The sequence below is a fragment of the Phocoena sinus genome, chromosome 15 (assembly GCF_008692025.1).
Source record: "Phocoena sinus isolate mPhoSin1 chromosome 15, mPhoSin1.pri, whole genome shotgun sequence".
Taxonomy (NCBI): domain Eukaryota; kingdom Metazoa; phylum Chordata; class Mammalia; order Artiodactyla; family Phocoenidae; genus Phocoena; species Phocoena sinus.
In genome coordinates this window covers 58,747,206-58,767,101 of record NC_045777.1, presented here as the reverse complement: position 1 = coordinate 58,767,101, position 19,896 = coordinate 58,747,206, and the positions used below count along the sequence as shown (strand labels likewise).

Sequence of the window (19,896 nt, the reverse complement as noted above, 5' to 3'; positions counted from 1 at the left end):
AATGTGATACCTACCTAAAAACAACAAAAAAAGCACACCTGTTTCTAAAACACCAAAGAAACGCTACCATAGACAATATGACCAAATGGGTTAGCCCATGTCCAGGGCTGTGGCAGGCATTCAAGCATGGGTGCCTATGATGATGACGAAGGAATTCAGTCCACAAACATTCAGCGAGCACCTGCTAGGCCGGTGTGGACACACATGGTGCTCGTTCCCTCCTGGGCTCTGGACGGAGAAAAGCCTGGGGAGGGCCGGTCACTGCAAGGTACGTGGAAGCGTGTGTGGGCCAGACTCGAAAGGCTGGGCCAGCCTGTCCGAGTCATGCTCTCGTCCCCAGTGGTGGTTTAGTTTCAGCTGGACAGCATCCTCATCACACCAAATTAACATCGTTAATGTGAATTTTCTTGGTTTAGTAGCGATGTTTGTAAAATAATTTGTAAGGATGTTCTGATATAGAGTTTAATTAAGGATTTATACCCAATTCGAGGTTTTCACACATTCGGGCAACGTGATGATAAAGCTCCATGGAAATGCAGGGGAGCGAGAGCCCTTTACTCAGGCTGAGGAACGCCAATGACAATGCTTTTTGTGAGAGACTGAAACAAGTAATTAGGTGCCTGAGCTGCTGGTCCTTCACGAGGAAAGCAGGTGAAAACGGGTTCTCGGAGAAAAAGTGTGTCCTGACCCCCGTGCTCCTCGGGGTGCACCAGTAGCTGAAGGGTCCTGGGGGCGCTTGCCACGGGATTCCTGTGGCTCAGCATCTGGCCTGCTCGGGTCCTGCCAGACTCCCAGAATCCCAAGCAGGAGGAGCTGGCGGATTTGTAATGAGGTGGCGGAAATCGCTGCCAGGAGGGGCTGGGGCTTGCACGGAGCTCCACCGCACAGAGGGGCATTCAGGAGGCGGCGTGCAGTTCTGAGCAAACAGCCCCCAGAACGAGACTCTGGGAGCAACGTGAGCTGGCCACATGCGGATCCTGGTTGGCCCGGCCACTGAGAAGAGGCCGGGTCTGCATCTCTCTTCTCAGGCCAACAGGAGACAGAGCCGCCTCAAACTCAAAGCGGCCCAGGGACCAAGTGAGAAGGACATGCTCTCAGCAAAGCAAATAAATACCTGGGCCACTGCAAAAGTGGGAACAGAGCTCTGGTCAAACGTCTGGCTACTTGACAGTCTAATGAGATGGCCCGAGAGTCTGGACTGCTTGTAATAAAAATATTTTTAAAGTTATGTAACTGGGTCACCATGGAGTTTTTCCCTTCTTGTAAATATTATATAATTACGAGAAGGAAACACACTTGTTTAAGAGGGGGAGGCAAACTAATTGGCTCAAGACACAAATCTGGGTGCTAAGCCTGCTACAAGACACTTTCCATAAGGTAATCTGGGAACTAGAACCATGACAAAAGCCTTTAAAAACAGCCTCATTAGTAGAAGTTTGTTAAGCCACGGTTGCTGTGTGTGTACACACACTGGGTCCTGCAGTTTGGGGCTTATTTCAACATGGCTGAGAACAGGGGCCACCCAGCCCACATTTCCAGGGTATTTAGAATACTCCTTGCTTGTTTTGGAAACCTCAGGCCCCATAGTAGAAACCAACTACATATTTGTCAGGTTTGATTTATTTCTCCTTAAATTTCCAAGTACTACCACGAAGATACATAGCACCTCTACTCAGTGTTGTTACTTTACTTCAAGATGGGGGACACAGAGAGAGAAGATGGGGCAATGTGGCCTGGGAAATTTCTGAAAGGCAGCAGCACTCCAAGGATCCCCAGTGTGCTGGGGACACAGGTGAATGATCAGACGTACCTGGGACAGAAGGTAGAGGGAAACCGGCAGGCTGATTTTCGGTCGTTCTCCTCCCTGGTGAAGGTTGGGGGAAAGAGACAGAGAAACCTGGGTTACACATGTGAGCAGCACAAAATCCATGAAGCCAGAAGCCATCTGTCTGAAGGAGCAGCGCCCAGCACCGCGACTTCCTCCAAGACCCTAAGATTCTTCTTTCCTGGTGGCAAAGCCCACCCTGCAAAATAAGCTCACAACCTAATCCTATCCGATACCATTTGCAAGGCCGCTATTCTTCCACCTGAGAAATCTTTCACCATGAGTCACGGATTAGAGGCTGGACCCGAGAGAAGAACTAGCTCCTTAAATTACCAAGAATGTTAATTTCCCCCAGCTTGGGCACCGAGAGCCCGAAGCCCGGCAGGAGAGGCCCCAGGGGGCCTGTTCTCAGGAGAGGGGTAGGGAGAAGTTGGGGCACTCTGGTCTCCGAGAAGCCCCTCATTTGTACTGGGCTTCAACAAGCTCCATCTCCTACCAACCCTGTGAGGATCTTCAAGACCCCCGTTTTGCTCAGGCAGGTTGACTGCCTCATCCAATGTCGCAGAATGAGGAAAGGGAAGAGGCAGAGTTTAAACCCACGTCTGAAAACTCCAATTCCCATGTTTTCTCTCTGCCTCCCAGAGCTGCAGCTGGCAGATCTCGTTAGGGTTGCAATTTTCTTTTATTCACTTATTTTCAACAAGAAGCACCATGTCCCATCTCCAAAAAGAAAGCTATACCTCCTTGGGACACATCTGCAGAGGCCGAAGCCCCTGCAGAGTAACCAGTTGGCTCTGTCCCGCCTCCTGCCAAGGCCTCTGCCCCTTAACTCTCAGAGGTACTGGCCGAAGGTCTCCCCTCCTTGAAGTGGCATTTCTCACGGGGGCACCAAGAGCCACCAGCTCAGAATCACTTGCGGGGCAGGTTCCCGGTCCACTCCAGACCCACTGAGCCAGCATCCCTGAGAGGAGTGAGAGGGCATCCGAGGATGTGCACTTGAACAGGCTCTATCCCCACAAGGGCTTCGAGCCGTAACTGTGGACAATCACTGCCCCGGGATCTTTTCCTAGGTGCGCTCCATCCCCTCCTGTCCATTCTGTGCAAGTGTTGTGGCTGGCTGGATCTTCTCCAAATCAATTACCTCTGGCAACTATCCGAAAAAGTTACCAGGGATGGGAACACCTCAAGAGAAGGATGCATAGAAACCAAAAGCCTGAATCTGTAGAGGTTTCCTATTTCCTTCTGATGTCAGTAATCTTTTCTCATTCATTTACAGTCCACACACACACACATATACTCTGTCTCTCTCTCCCTCTCCTTCCACCCCCTCTCAGGAAATAAGAGGAAAGGAAAGGGAAGCCAGCGTGCTTTGAAAAGAATCTCCCTCAGGCTCAAAGGCTTGGTCCCTTGCAAAGCCCCGTCCTATTGGGGTGACTGCTCTTCCCCTCCTACAGACGACCCTCAGCCCGGCCCACCTTGTCCTGGTTCTCCAGCGAGTACACGTAGAGCGGCAGGAAGAGCCTGTTGAGCAGGTGGTCCGTGAGCACGTCGTTGAGGAACTCGCAGTTAATGATCAGGATGTCATTGAGATAGTGCAGGTGGTCCAGATGCTCAGCCACCAGGTCACTCAGCTTCCCCCGATTCCGATGCCTGCCGGGAGAAACGCCCATCTCAGCCCGGACGCCAAAGCTCAGAGCCTAGAACCAATGGCCTGAGACTGAGGTCGCAGGTGGCACTTCATTCACAAACGAATACCTGAGCCAGTCCCGAGAGACTGGCTCGACCAGTGGATTTCAGAAAGGGAGGACGGACAGGTCTGCTCCATTCGATCTTAGGGGACTCATGGGGTCCCCCCACTTTCTGGGGGCCTCAGTACAACTCACCCCACCAAAACAAAAGGGGTAAACAAAGCAAAACCCAATGAAGCTCTTAGCAAGCCATTTCAAACAAGAGCAGCCACTAGTTCAAGTGGCAAGATCCATTGGCTCCCAAGATAAGCAGTATCAATGGAACTATAAATCCTCGATAATTAAAATGCTCCAGAGGAGTTCTGAAGAGAGAAGCAAGCCTCAGCAGCTGCGTCCGACCCACAGGCCCCGTCTGTATGGGGGGCACAGCGCAAGGACGTGACACCCCACCCCAAGCCCCAGGAGGCCCTGCCTGCTTCCAGTGAAGAGTGGATCGGTCTCTGCCAAGGACGAAGCCTTGAAACAGCCAGTGGGGCACTTTCACCTCCCCCAAAGTGTTATCGGTTGCAAAGAGCACTCTAGCTACCATAAGACCTTTTATTTTTATTATGATTATTATTCAAGTAATAGATGGTCATTGTAGAAGACAGACGAAGAAAATAAAAGCAAAAAGAAATCAAAGTCTCCTAGTCCCACCACTAACAGATAATATTACGTTATTTCCATGTCCCTATAGTCACATCTAAAAGGCAGGTGTTACATGTCTATCCATCTAATCACATATGCTTTTAAAAAAAAAATTTGCTTCTTTTACATAATTTTGGATAATTATTCCTTATTATGCTTTAATAAGATGTTTAGTAAATATTTATAGCAAATACACATTGTAAAGCCTAATACTATAATGAGCACCCATGAATCTACCTCCCATGAGACCCAGAACATTTATTTATACACAATGTTTTGCAACCCCTCCCCCGCACTTAATAAGATACTGTGTTCATTTTCCTCCAGCAGGATCATTAATGCACTTCACTTTTTAAACCTTTTGTTTAAAAAATATCTAAGTAATACATGCAGATGGATTTAAAAATCGAATAGTACTGATGAGCTGATAATAAAACACAGCAGCTCCTGGCCTCGCCTCCCCAACCCCTGCCCACTCTCCAGAGGAAGCGGTTTTCAACTCCTTTAGGTGCTTCTGTGGATAGTTCCTCCTGTATTTCTATAAAACCTACAAGGACCTCTATTTTGCGGTTGAGCCATTTTAGATGTTACGTAATGACCTCCTTTTGTTGTGTTCCCTCCACCCGTCCCCCCCAGCAGTCATCAGCAACTGGTGTTGACATTATAATCATTCACTGCAGAGCCCCAGGGAGGACCAGGAGTTCACTTCCTTCCTCGTATAACTTTCTGTTCTTTCTGGAGTTGTGTCTCATTATGCCTCATATCCATGACTATCCATATCTATATGGGTCCTTATCCTCCCAAATGCCCCATCAGATCTGCCATCCACCTCGCCTTGCTTCTTTCCCAATATGGAAGCTAATATTTTCTCTCTCTCTAGCCCTCTGCCCCCAGGAGACCTCCTTCCTGAGTCCCTTCATCATCCTGACCCCATTTAGGTGTGCCTCTTACCAGATCTGTGCGAAGCTGTCACCCTGGGGCAGTGGTTCTCAACTGATACAATTTTTCCTTAAGGGAGACGTCTGGCAGTGTCTGGAAACATTTTTGGTCTTCACAATTGGAAAGGGGGTGCTACTGGCATCTAGTGGGTGGAGGCCAGGGATGCTGCTAAACACCCTACAATGCATAGGACAGCCCCACACAAAGAATTACCTAGTTCGAAAGATCAACAGTGCAGAGTTTGAGAAATCCTGTTCTGGAACTTCTATTCATCACCAACTTAATTTTTTTTTTTAACAGATTTACTGAAATATAATTCACATACCAAAAACTTCACCCAAAGTACACAATTTAATGTGTTTTAGTATATTCATTTCCCCCACACACCCCTCCTCCAGCCCTAGGAAACTACTAATCTACTGTTTCTATGGATTTGCCTATTCTGGGCATTTCATAAAAGTGGAATGATACACTAGGTTGTCCCTTGCATCCTTTCACTGAGCATAATGCTTTCAAGGTTCATCCATGGTATATGTGTCAGTACTTCATTCCTTTTTATCGCCAAATACTATTCCACTGCACGCAAATACCATATTTTGTTTGTCCATTTACCAGTGGCAGATCACCTTTTTACCAGCTGCCTAGCACCCCATCTATGGATGTACTGGATTCACTTACCCTATTCTCCTCTGGGAGGTATCTGAGTTGTTTCCAACTTCCTACTGTTATGAAAAGTGGAAAGATGGGCAGAACCTTTCAGAGTATGGAAGTCCATATTCCGCGAACACATAGGTGGGTACATTTTGTTCTAGTGTTTATTTTTTCTCTACAAAAACGGAATTCTCCCCTAAGCACCCTGTCTACCTAACAGGCACCCTGGGGGATCACTTACTCCTCATCCGTCTGCACACAGTTGTCAAGTTCGATCACATGGCTCCCGATGAACCAGACCAAATTGGAGAAGTAAGGGACAGCAGTTTTATCTCTGATATAGTGCAGCATGGCCTGGTTATCCACTGAGAAAATCCACAAAAGAAGAGGGGAAAAAAAAAAGTCAAGCTACCAAATATAACTTGGGGGATATTAACAACAACAACAAAACCACAATAAAAAGCCCTCTACTATAATCTGAATCTTTTCTGTCTTTCCTGGAAATACTTTAAAATGGTTACCTTACGCAGAAAACTATACTCATCAAGGTAGTTCTTACGTTATTTTTATAATTAATAAAATCAATTAACAAAGGTAGACATTAATAGTGCTTTAGGGGCTTCCCTGGTGGTGCAGTGGTTGAGAGTCCGCCTGCCGATGCAGGGGACACAGGTTCGTGCCCCGGTCCGGGAAGATCCCACATGCCGCGGAGCGGCTAGGCCCGTGAGCCATGGCCACTGAGCCTGCGCGTCCGGAGCCTGTGCTCTGCAGCGGGAGAGGCCACAACAGTGAGAGGCCCGCGTATCACAAAAAAAAAAAGAAAAAAAATAGTGCTTTAGGAAGCCTACTTATCAGCAGTGCATTTAGCTAGACTACAATGAAAACTACACCATTCTCAAGCAAGTTTCCTGTATTTGCATGTAAGGATAAGTTAAGAAAGCAGAAAACCAGAAGTTATTAACTTACATGACACTGGAATAAGGAACACGGGAATCGTCATTGAAGGAAAGGCAAAAAACAGACAACAGTTAACAGGGTTAGGAACTGGGAGGGTGAGACAGCTGCTCAGAGGGGCAGAGAGCTAGGGCAGGAGGCGTCTAGACAGAAAGACGCAGGTTAGAAGAGAACAGAGAGAGCAGAGAGCAGGAGGCGGCCAGACTGGGGGTCAGACCAGGTCGCAAACTCAGAAGCCCACAGGCTGGCCAACAATAACTTGGTGAGCGAAGCCAGCCGGCCCAGTGGGTGAATGGGGCAGCACAGGCCTTGACCCCAAAGGGGGCAGCTGCTTGTCCGCGTCAGCTCACCACTGCCCCTGCAGGACTGTAGGCCCAAACAGCCACATCTACATTTTCAAGTCAGAAATCCAGACTGTTACCCAAGCTCTCCCAAGTTTTAAATATTGACAACTATATATTTTTTTCAAAAAATATCTAAGCCAATGAAAACCTGTCTGAGAGCTGGATTTGGCCCTCAGGTCCTCAGTTTGCGACCCCCGGATGGGCCCCTCTGGGCTCTTCAAAGGCTCTCCAATTTAAGGCAACCCCAGAACCAGGCTGGAGTGAGTCCCCGAGGAGTTCCCGCCCCCTCCCAATTAGGAGTCATCTCAATTAATAACATCATAACTCATGAAGGTCAAAACATTGGTCCCTGAGAAAATGGGGTCCCAGCTCTAGGGTGGTGACTACACGGGAAATAACCCCGGTGTTAGGCAGAGAGGCCGTAGCCTTGGAGGGCAATTCCAGGTCGGGAAACTCGTGTCCAGCCAGCCTTTGTGCTAGTGCAGGCGGAGAGCCACGGAAGGGCTTTCTCCTGGAGGCAATGATTTGGGCATTAAGTACTTCTTGGGAGAAAGGAGGAATTTGTTGTTGGGCTTTGTAGCCGGTTGAGAATGCAATACTGCCCCCTGCTGTTTGCGACAAGAAATGCTCTCATACATTATTTAAAGATAACATACCCCCTGGCTATATACTGAAGTATATTTTACAGGCCAAAGGCAAGAATTTAACTCTCACATTTCAAAGACAGCTTTGCCTTACCTAATTATCACATGGCCGATCCGAGTCCCACATGTGCCTCTCCTAGGACATGCATGACTTCTGTGTATCAGCAATGAGTTGGGCTTTAAAATGCAGAAGGTGGTGGCACACAAATTTATGTAAGGGGGTAGCTAAATGTTCAGTGATGACAACCTTTCATGAGACAGGCAGCCCCAGCTACAATAAATGAGCTCTGTTACCACCAGAGAATTGTTTGTATGGACTCAGGAGAGCAAGCACTAGCAGTCAGGTTAGAAACCCGATGAGGCGTGAGCTCATAAGGAACCTTACCTTTGTAGACGTTTAAAGTTATAGTTCTTACAGCAATTCGAACCATACTTTCGGGGTGATTGAAAAATTTGATGGCTTCTGTGTACAGGGCGAAGTCATTAGTGTGCTAAAACACAAGAAGTACCGAAAATGAGTTACAGACCCGTAAGACAGGCTGGCCCCTATCCCAGCTTTCTGAATCCTATCAGAGACTTCAGTAAAATACCAAAAAAAAAAAAAAAGTACCCACGTGAACCTTAAGCCAGTGGTTCATTCCCAATGGGGAATCTGGGGAGGGTTGGGAAGGTGAGACCGTGGAAGAAACAGAAGCGGGTCCAGGAAATGCCAAGCCTGGGTTCATGATCTTTCCTACCACTTCTTAACTGTGTGATGTAATATTTCTAAGCCTCCGATTCTTCATCTATAAAATGAGGATAATAATTCCCACTTTATGGTTGCTGGGATTAAATGAGACTATTTCAGGTACAGTGATTATCCTGACACCTGATATCTAATGAGCACTCGGTAGTAATGCTAGTTGTTATTATTAGATGCTGCTTCTACTAATAAAAGGCAAATGCAAAGTCTGACTACATTCAGAATCTATAATATATATTTCCCTATTTGGAAACACTAAAAGTGTAAACATTATCATGGAAAAGGAGGGTCTCGGGAATCTTCTGCCATTAAAAAGGGGTCATCAGAACAGATCCAAACAGTTCAGAACCAAAGAACTCCACTGATGGAGACCTAAGGAACAGGCACACAGGATCCGGGCTACAGCACGCTGCGGCGCACTCTGCTGCCCTCTTCTGGCCAGTCTTCCACATGGCTCCGGATCAGACTGGAGGGCACTCCCCGGGCAGTGAGGGGCGGGGAAGAGGGAACCCATGACCTTCAGCGAGGTGACACCTGTCTAATGAAGGCAACGCCACTTTGAGCACTAGAAGCAGATGTGCACGTAACAGGTGGTAGCTACTGCACTGATCCACAGAAAAGGAAACTAAGTCCACTTCAAAAATCAGCCTCCTAGGGCTTCCCTGGTGGCACAGTGGTTGAGAGTCTGCCTGCCAATGCAGGGGACATGGGTTCGAGCCCTGGTCTGGGAAGATCCCACATGCCGTGGAGCGGCTGGCCCCATGAGCCACAATTACTGAGCCTGCGTGTCTGGAGCCTGTGCTCCGCAACAAGAGAGGCCGCGATAGTGAGAGGCCCACGCACCGCGATGAGGAGTGGCCCCCACTTGCCGCAACTAGAGAAAGCCCTCGCACAGAAACGAAGACCCAACACAGTCAAATATAAATTAAAAAAAAAAAAAAAAATCAGCCTCCTACCACTCCTCTGGTGATCAGCAGGATATTCTTCCAGAAGCATCACTCGGGCCCCAGAATCCCCACATTCTGCCCTCCCCACCAGGTGCACAGAAGCCCAGCTGCACCCGAGTGGGGGAACAATCTGGCTCCCTCTCTGGTCTGAACTTTGCAGGTGGGTTTTCTTCCGCCCGGGAGAGCCTCTGGGAGAACGCGAACAGCACGCCTCTGGTCTCTGGACACGTTTAGTGAGCACCAACTGTGTGCCAGGCACTGGGCCGCACAATGTCCATCTTCCAAAGTGCCCCACACTTTGTGACTGGCAGCTAGTACTTCTCCCCTTTGAGGCCAGCTCTTGCCACTACAAATCTAGACAAAGAAAGTCAAGGTGCAGGCTGCTGTTGCCACATCCCGTGGAGACAGCTAGATGAATTTTGCCCAAACTCAGAGGAAATGTTTGGGACTATGGTCTGACTTCAAATACAGGCTGTGCAGCATGTGTGACCACCGATCAGAAGACACCTGCCATGCAGACAGCACGTGGCCTCCAAGATGGCCCAATGACCCTCTCCTCCTGAAGTCACAACTTGTGCGTCCTCTCACGCTAAGTCAGGGCTGGCCTGTGCGGCCTAAAGATATACAGTGGAAGTGATGGCATGTGGCTTCCGAGGCCGAGTCCTGAAAGGCATTACAGTTTGCCTTGGCCTCTTAGGATCGTTTGTTCTACGGGAAGCCAGCTGCCGTGCTGTGAGCACACTCAAGCAGACCCTGGAGGAGCCTGTGTAACCAAGGCCTGCCGCCGATGGCCAGCACCAAATGGTCAGCAATGTGAGCAAGCCACCTTGGAAGCAGATCCCCCGACCCTAACCCAGCCTTCAGATGACTGCAGCCTCGGAGAGACTGAGGCAGAACTGCCCTGCCAGCCCACTCCCCAACGTCAGACACACTGTGAGAGAAATATGGCAGAACTCTGACCTGCAAGACAGGAAAGGAAGTCTGCTGGGAGGCTTCTGGGAAAGAAGTTTTTTGGAAAGTTAGAAGGGGGCACAAGAAGGGATGTGATCTCATCAGGCTTTTCGGCAGTGGCATGTAAGTATGTGATGTTTGGAGCTCCCGCAGCCATTCTGAGACCATGAGGGGTTGAGCCTCAAGACAGATGCCAACTGTATGGTCAGCAGAGTAGGAAGATGGAAAAGCTTGCGTCACTGATGAAGTGGTCGAGCCACAGGATGAGCCAGCCCCACGACAGCCAGCATCTGTACCTTTTGGAATGTGAGATAAATTGACCTGATTCTTCAAGCTCCTCTTCATTGTGAGAACAACAGTTATTTATTTATTTAAATTGTTAGTGATTCTCTCAAGGAATACCAGGGATTTTAGCTTATAAGGAATGGCAATGGGTACAGTTTTAGGGAGCCAGGTACATACTAGTTGCTTTGAAGACATCAGCTTATTTAATTCAACCCCTGGAAAACCCTCCGAGGTAGAAACTAACATCCCCATTTCTCAGATGAGGAAACTGAGGTTCAGAGGACTGGGACTTCTCTAAGGTCACACAGCAGGGAAGTGGCAAAGCTGGGCCTGACTGGAGTTCCTGTTTTGCCAACAGAGGAACACGACCCCAAGTTAATTTCTGGGCACTTCTCCCTACCAAGAGTATCATGCTCTCAGGTAGTGCAAATTGCATTTTACATTAAAAACGGAAAAGGTAGCTTGTTAAATAAAAAAAAAATTTAAAGCATGCCAAGGTCAAACAGTGTTGCTATGAAAATGAGGAAACAGTGAATGCATAAGTGCTTTGTAAACAGAGGCCACCCAGACCAAAGGGGCTGCTCTGATTGGCTAGCTTTCCACCCAAATGTGCCCCTCTGCAATTACTTACCTCATTGTAAAAGAAATGGACCGTGTGGTTGTTGAGTTTTAACGAAAGCGTTTTCAGGAACGATATATAATATGCCATAATCTCCTCATCAGAAAAGTCAAACTTATGGACAATGATAGAATTTACATAGTTATTAGAGAGCAAATAATCTAGAGGGAGGAAAAAAAAACACAAAAGAAAACAGGTTAGTTAATTCATGCTGGAGGAAAGGCAAGCAGAGAAAGTCCAGGAACACGCAGATGACCATGAGAATGTATCAGTACTTGAACCAGTCAAGCTAATAGGGAGCAGCTTAACCTTTAACCAGCAAAGAAATCAGCCACCAGGTGTAGTCACTAGAAAGTTCAAGAGCAATGCCAGAGAAAAGTCGGGTCACCCTGTCTCCCACACCACAGAAAAGAACACTTGAGCATTTTCTTTCGTTGCTGGCAGAGTTCAACAAGAGAGCCGGGGGGGCGGGGCAGACGAGCTGGTATTTGGGTATTTTCACAAACCACCCACGGATGAGGGTAAGCTGTACTGTATCTTATAAAAGCTGGCCCCATTTTGCCATCAAAAGTCACACTGTCACCCTCGAATGCCACAAAGGGCTCCGCGTGGCTTTTTCCTTCCCATAAGGCAACATGATTTCATAAAGGCCACTTGAGACTGAACCTCCACTACCTGCCCAGCACCAGGCTGACTGCTTTACGTTATCATTCACCGTCATGATGAGGCTGCAGAGTGGGCCTTGTTTTCCTCATTTTGCAGATGAGTAAAAACTAAGGCTAATTACCTGCCCGAGGACACAGAGACAGTAAGTCAGAGATGGAATTCAATCTCAGGTTCGATGTCCTGTGTTAATACCATGCACTAATGGGGGCCAAGGATGAAAACTGGATGACGAGGCCCTGTGGGCACTGCAGCCACAGGAGAGCGGCTACCCCTGCTAAGCTCCCAGGGCCCAGCCCCTGCAGAAGTGCAGGCCCAGCGTGGTGAGAGCTTCCAACTGTGCAAAGGAAGCTGGAAAACACAAATCATAATGCTGCATCTTGGATGTTGAAATGTCAGCCACTAGATCAACTCATTCTGAAAGCTGTGCTGGCCAGTGAAAATGGGTCTACAGACCCACTGCGACCCATGGGCCCACTGTCTGCAATCTTGGTCTTGGGCCCTGGCCAGACACGTTATCCTCTGAGTCCTTACCAGACACCCTGCGAAGCCAGTGCTGCCATGCCCACTGTCTGCCTTTCGGGCTGCCAGCCTGTGAGCTCTGCACCATCCCAGCTGCCTCCCCACTGATAGGGAAAGGCAGGACGTGACCCACACATGTACCACGGGCAGACGCGGTGGGGCAGGGGAGCAGGGTGGGGCACAGCCTCGTTACTCAAAGTCTGGTCGTGGGACCGGCAGCACATGAGCTTGTCAGCCGTGCGGAGGCTTGGGCCCCAGCCCTGGCCTCCCACTCAGATCTCTGGGAGGGCCCAGTACTCCGTGTGTTCAGAAGCCCTGCAGGGCTTCCTGTCATGCTCATATCTCAGAGGCACTGGGTTCAAAGGTAAACTTGGACCCACACTGCCTCTGTCACTTCCTAGCTGGGTGACCTTGGGCAAGACACTTACCTGCCCCACTCCCCAGCTTCCCTGTCTGAAAACAGGAACAAGAAGACCTTCCTCGTGGGGCGGGGCATTGTGAGGATTAAAGGAGATAATGCACAAAAAGCACTGAGGGCAGGGAGGAGCACAGAGGGAGCACCCAATCACATGAGCTGCCGCCCCTCATCTTCTCACTAAAGCTTGGAGATTCCTAACCTCCACCACCAGTCCTCTGGTTACCATGACTGTTGTCCGTGGGGGGAACAGAAATAAACCGTTAAGTTTTATTTGGTGCCAAAGAGGTACCTAACTTAGGCCAATCACAGTATACTGAAAAGGCTAGAATCACCAAACACAACACTAAGAGCCATCCAGGAGCACGGGTCATGAGAGGGGCCGCAGCGTGGGCTGGGTGCTCCTCAGAACACAGTCTCAGAGCAGGCTTTGCAGGTAGGACGTCATGTCTGTAGTTTTCAAAATCTCCTAATTATAACAATTCCTGAGGTCAATCTTGGGGCCCACGTTAAGAGAGGAGGCAGTAGATCTGAAGTGGGGTCCTAAGAATTTTAATATGTTTAAAAATGAGGTTACACACACTATACAAAATCTATGGGATGTAGCAAAAGCAGTCCTAAGAAGGAAGCTCATAGCAATACAGCCCTTCCTCAAAAAACAAGAAAAATCTAAAACAAACAAACAAACAAAACCAACGTAACCTACCACCTAAAAGAAAAAGAAGAAAAAACAAAACCTAAAGTCAGCAGAAGGAAGGAAATAATAAAGATCAGAGAGGAAATAAATAAAAGAGAGATAAAGAAAACAATAGGAAAAAAATATCTATAAAACCAAGAGCTAGTTTTTTGAAAGGATAAACAAAATCAACAAACCTCTGACTAGGCTCACCAAGAAGAAAAGAGAGAGAACCCGAATAAACAAAATAAGAAATGAAAGAAGAGAAATAACAACCGATACTGCAGAAAAACAAAAAAACATAAGAGAATACTGTGAAGAGTTATATGCCAACAAAATGGACAACCTAGAAGAAATGGACAAGTTTCTAGAAACATACAGCCCACCAAAACTGAATCAAGAAGAAATAGATAGGGCTTCCCTGGTGGCACAGTGGTTGAGAGTCCGCCTGCTGATGCAGGGGACACGGGTTCGTGCCCCGGTCCGGGAAGATCCCATATGCCGTGGAGCGGCTGGGCCCGTGAGCCATGGCCACTGAGCCTGTGTGTCCAGAGCCCATGCTCCGCAACAGGAGAGGCCACAACAGTGAGAGGCCCGCGCACCGCAAAAAAAAAAAAAAAAAAGAAGAAATAGATAATTTGAACAGACCGATCACTAGAAGTGAAATAAAATCTGTAATTAAAAAAACAACCAACCAAACAAAAAAGACTCCCTGCAAACAAAGGTCCAGGACCAGACGGCTTCACTGGGGAATTCTACCAAACATAAAAAGGAGAACTTACAGTGATCCTCCTCAAACTCTTCCAAAAGACTGTAGAGAAGGGAACATTCCCAAAGTCATTCTATGATGCCACCATGACCCTGATACCAAAATCAGACAAAGACACTAACAAAAAATAAAATTACAGGCCAGTGTCTTTGATGAATATAGATGCAAAAATCCTCAACAAACTGAATCCAACAACATATAAAAAAGATCATACACCATGATCAAGTTGGATTCATCCCAGGGTCACAAGGATGATTCAACACATGCAAATCAATCACTGTGATATACCACATCAACAAAAGAAAAGACAAAAGCCACGTAATCATCTCAGATGATAGATGATTAGATGTGGAAAAAGCGTTTGATCAAATTCAACATCCATTCATGATAAAAACTCTCACCAAGGTGGGTACAGAGGGAACATATCTCAACATAATTAAAGCCACTTATGACAAACCCACAGCCAACATGATACTCAATGGTGAAAAGCTGAAAGCCTTCCCACTAAATTCTAGAACAAGACAAGGATGCCCACTCTCACCACTTCTATTCAACATAGTATTGGAAGTCTTAGCCACAACAATCAGACAAGAAAAAGAAATAAAAGGCAACCAAATTGGAAAGGCAGAGGTAAAATTGTCATTATATGCAAATGACATGATACTCTCTAAAGAAAACCGTGAAGACTCCATACAAAAACTATTAGAACTGATAAATGAACTCAGCAAGGTAGCAGGATACAAGATTAACACACAGAACTCTGTTGCATGTCTTTACACTAAAATGAAATATCAGAAGGAGAAAGTTTAAAAAAAAAAAAAGACAATCCCTTTTAAAATCATGTCAAAAAAATAATAATAAAATACCTAGGAATAAACCTGACCAAGGAGATGAAAGACTTATACGCTGAGAACTATAAAACATTGAGAAAGGAAACTGAAGATGCTTTAAAGAAATGGAAAGATATCCCATGCTCTTGGACTGGAAGAATTAATATTGTTGAAATGGCCATACTACCCAAAGCAATCTATAGATTTAATGCGATCCCTATCAAATTACCCATGACATCTTTCACAGAACTAAAACAAATAATCCTAAAATTTATATGGAACCACAAAAGATCCAGAATTGCCAAAGTAATCCTGAAGGAAAAGAACAAAGCTGGAGGCATAACCCTCCCAGACTTCAGACAATACTACAAAGCTACAGTAATCAAAACAGTGTGGTATTGGCATAAAAACAGACATATGGATCAATGGAACAGAATAGAGATCCCAGAAATAAACTCACACACCTACAGTCAATTAACCTTCAATAAAGGAGGCAAGAAATACAATGGAGAAAAGACAGTCTCTTCAGTAAGTTGTGTTGAGAAAGCTGAACAGCCGCATGTAAATCAGTGAAGTTAGAACATACCCTCTCACCATATACAAAAATAAACTCAAAATGGCTTAAACACTTAAATATAAGACATGACACCATAAAACTCCTAGAAGAAATCATAGGCAAAACATTCTCTGACATAAATCATACCAGTGTTTTCTTAGGTCAGTCTCCCAAAGCAATAGAAATAAAAGCAAAAACAAACAAATGGGACCTAACCAAACTCATAAGCTTTTGCACAGCAGAAGAAACCATAAACAAAACGAAAAGACAACCTATGGAACGGGAGAAAATATTTGCAAACAGTGTGACCAACAAGGGCTTAACTTCCAAAATATACAAACAGCTCACACAGCTCAATATCAAAAAAACAAACAACCGAATCAAAAATTGGGCAGAAGACATACAGATGGCCAACAGCCACATGAAAAGATGTTCAACGTTGTTAATTAGAGAAATGCAAATCAAAACTACAACTAGGTATCACCTCACTCCAGTCAGAATGTCAATCATCAAAAAGTCTACAAATAACAAATCCTGGAGATGGTGTGGAGAAAAGGGAACCCTCCTACACTGTTGGTGGGAATGTATATTGGTGCAGCCACTATGGAGGACAGTATGGAGGTTCTTTAACAAACTAAAAATAGAACTAGCACATGACCCAGCAATTCCACTCCTGTGCAGCATATATCTGGAAAAGATGAAAACTCTAATTCAAAAAGACACATGCACCCCAATGTTCACAGCAGCACTATTTACAAAAGCCAAGACATGGAAGCAACCTAAGTGTCCATCAACAGGTGAATGGATAAAGATGATGTGAGATAGATACATACACACACACACACACACACACACACTGGAATATTACTCAGCCATAAGAAAGAATGAAATACTGCCATTTGTAGCAACAAGGATGGACCTAGAAATTTTCATACTAAGTGAATTAAGTCACACAGAGAAAGACAAATATCCTATAATATCACTTATATGTGGAATCTAAAAAAATGATACAAATGAACTTATTTACAAAATAGAAACAGACTCACAGACACAGAAAACAAACTTATGGTTACCAAAGGGGAAAGGGGGGTGGGGGAGGGATAAATTAGGAGCTTGAGATTAACAGATACACACGACTATATATAAAATAAATAACAAAGACCTACTGTATAGCACAAGGAACTATATTTAATATCTTGTAAAAAAAATGAAGTTACATATATCACAAATCTAAGTGTATAGCTTGATATATGTGAAAATGTACATATATATGAATCTTAAGTACTCGTACCTGTGTGTGTGTGTATATATATACATATATATATGTATATACACACACATGCACACATCTCACAAACCTTAGGTGTCCAGCTTGATGAATTTTTGCAAATAAATACACCACCCAGATCAGGCAGTGCATTTCCAGCTCCCCGAAAGGTCCCTCACACCCCTGCCCCGTCAATACTCTCTTCCCAAAGCCAGCCCCTAGCCTAACTTCCAGCACCACAGACTCGCTTTGCCTGGTCTTGAACTTCATATACATAGACTCATACAGGAAGCTCCCTCTGGTGTCTGGCCTCTTTCACTAATCACCACATCTCAGTTATCCATGTTGCTGCATGTGTGCTAGCAGTGCATTCCTTTTTCTTCCTTCCTGCTATATAGTATCCTGTTCCTTGAACAGTCCACAATCTACCCATCCAGAATCCACACCTGTAACAACCAGCCAGGTGATGCTGATGCCTCGAACACTTCTTTTCATGCTGTCTTGCCAGCTGTGGTTGGCTGGGGATGAATGGGCTTGCCGAAGGAATGTTAGCCCCACTGTGACTGGTTAGTGGCTGCCGGGCCACCAGGGGCACAGACGCCTATGCTGGCAGCTTGAGATGTGCAACCTCGGGCTTCTCGGCTGCAGTCTTGAAGTGGAAGAGCCACACGCTCCCATCCTTCCCCAGCAGGGACTTTTCCAGGGCCTCCACGACATGACTCTGTGGTTGGTGAGGCCACCACGGGGGTGGCAGAGGTGCCTCTATTAATCGACTGGGATTTTTCTACTACCCCCTTACTGTGTGGCCAGCTTTCTGTGGTCTCTTTTTATAATAAACCCAGGAGTCTATAAGTAATCTCAGGCTCTCAGGCCTTCTGTCACTTAACCCAACAGGCACCAGGTGCAATCGTGAAATGGCTGCTTGTAATAATGAAAATCCGGAAACCACCTAAACGCCCATGGTCACGTTAAATAAGTTATGGCCCAGCAAGACGCAGCTCTTAAACCAAACAAGGTAGGGATGCATGAACGGACAATATGAAAAATCTAAGATACGCTAGTAAGTTGGGAAAAATAAAACAAACAGCAAAATGGTATGTGTTCACTGAACTTTTAGGGTGAGAGTCTATAGAACTTTTGCTTTCTACAGTTTTTTAATGTTTGATTTTTGTTGTTGTTGTTTTATAATGAGGACATTTTCTCTCTATAATTAGAAAATAAAAAAAAAAAGCAAAACTCACCCATCCTTCTCACCCCCATACATCCAAGTTCTGTAAACTGTGAGTAATTTCTGCTGCTTTGGCAGGCCTTACGAAAGCACTCTGACGGACTCCCCTGTATGGCCAGCAGCATCTGCCTGGGTTTTCTTATAGCACAGCACCCTTTTTAGTCCTAGTACAAGGAAGGCCACACGATCCAGAAAGCCCAGAATTTTCAACCCCCTCTTCAATCCAGTAGCCCTGGGGTTAGCTGGGTTATCAGAAAACAGTCATTTGGGGGAATGCTGGATTTCACGATAAAACCAACTCTAAGTGGACACCTCCACCTGCCAGACCCGATCCTACACTCTGCACACCCACTGTCACACTCAATCCTCAAACCACTCTAATCACCAGGTACTAGCATTATCTCTCCTTCACAGATGCAGAAACTGCAGCTTGGAGAGTTCACTCCCCAGAATACACCAGGGGTGTTTGTGGCAGAACCAGGGCTCAGAACTGCTTGGGTCTGAGTCCATGGCCCGTACCAGCGAGCTGGGTCTTCCCCTCTCGGAGTTTTCAGAAACCACACGCAATTGATATCCAGGGTAACAAAAGCTGTTGGGAAACCACTCAGGGAGAGTGAGTCAACTCACATTTGGCAACTCACAGACACGGGGAAGCGCGTAAGGAGAGTCTCCTGGGACAGCAGCACCATCTAGTGGCTGCTTCCTGGGACAGCAGTACCATCTAGTGGCCATCAGTCTGCAGCTCTTTCCTATCCCTCCCTCCTCCCTCCTCAGGAGGAATGCCACCATCTCTACCTCTCTCCACCCAACAGAAACTTTTTAAAACCTGTCTTGGGGACCTAGGGCCTGCCTGTGGCATAGACATTCCATCACTTGTCTTCTCTTCCCTGCTTCCTGCAGGCAGGGCCTGGGGCTTGGTGCAGTCATCTTGGAAAATAAAGTTCATGATCAAGCCCGGATGATTAGGAGGTAAACCAGGGTTTCTAACCCTCGGCACTGTTGACATTTTGGGCTAACTAACCCTTTATTGTTGGGGGCTGTCCTGTGTGTTGTAGGATGTTTAACAGCATCCCTGGTCTCTACCCACTAGATGCCAGTAGCACCCGCCCCCCAGGAATGTCTCCAGACACTGACAAATGTCCACTGGGAGCACAGTCACCCCCAGCTGAGGACCACTGAGCTAGTTCACCTGGGCTGAAACCCATTCTCAATTCCTGCCTTGCTAGAGCTGTCACCTGGGGCCAGTGACTCAAACTCTCTAGGTGTTAAATGAGGGCACTGACAGCACCTGCCTCGCAGGTTGGTTGTTTCAGACAAGATCGAGGGCCGGGAAGAGGCTCTGAGTCACACCCTTGTCAGTTGGGCAGTGGGACTGAAGCAGGCAGGTCAGGGGCCAAAGCCACACCCTTGCATGCTCCTTGGCCACGTTCTTCCTCACCTTGCTGCTTCCAATGCTTATTCTGTTGGCCGATTATTCAGCGACCGAAACTCTTTAATAACAGGTTATAAAGAAGAAATGCAAACACCCCCAGAACCACTCAGCAGAGGGGAGCCCTCTCTTAGCTCTTCACAGCACCCTACCATGCAGGGGGGAAAAAATGGCATTAGGGAGTGAACTCTGTGCCCCCAGAATTCATATGCTGAAACCCTAACCCTCATGGTGACTGTATTTGGAGATGCAGCCCTTCAGGAGG

At 46.6% G+C, this 19,896-nt stretch overlaps 1 protein-coding gene across 1 annotated transcript in view; it reads right to left on the bottom strand.

The window, feature by feature from the left end:
- The window catches only part of CLEC16A (C-type lectin domain containing 16A), a 210,612-nt gene that overhangs the window by 173,315 nt on the left and 17,401 nt on the right, over positions 1-19,896 (bottom strand). The window contains 5 exon segments of the mRNA XM_032604590.1: positions 1,811-1,864; positions 3,301-3,475; positions 6,032-6,155; positions 8,118-8,223; positions 11,289-11,437. Coding sequence (XP_032460481.1) covers positions 1,811-1,864; positions 3,301-3,475; positions 6,032-6,155; positions 8,118-8,223; positions 11,289-11,437 — 608 coding nt within the window.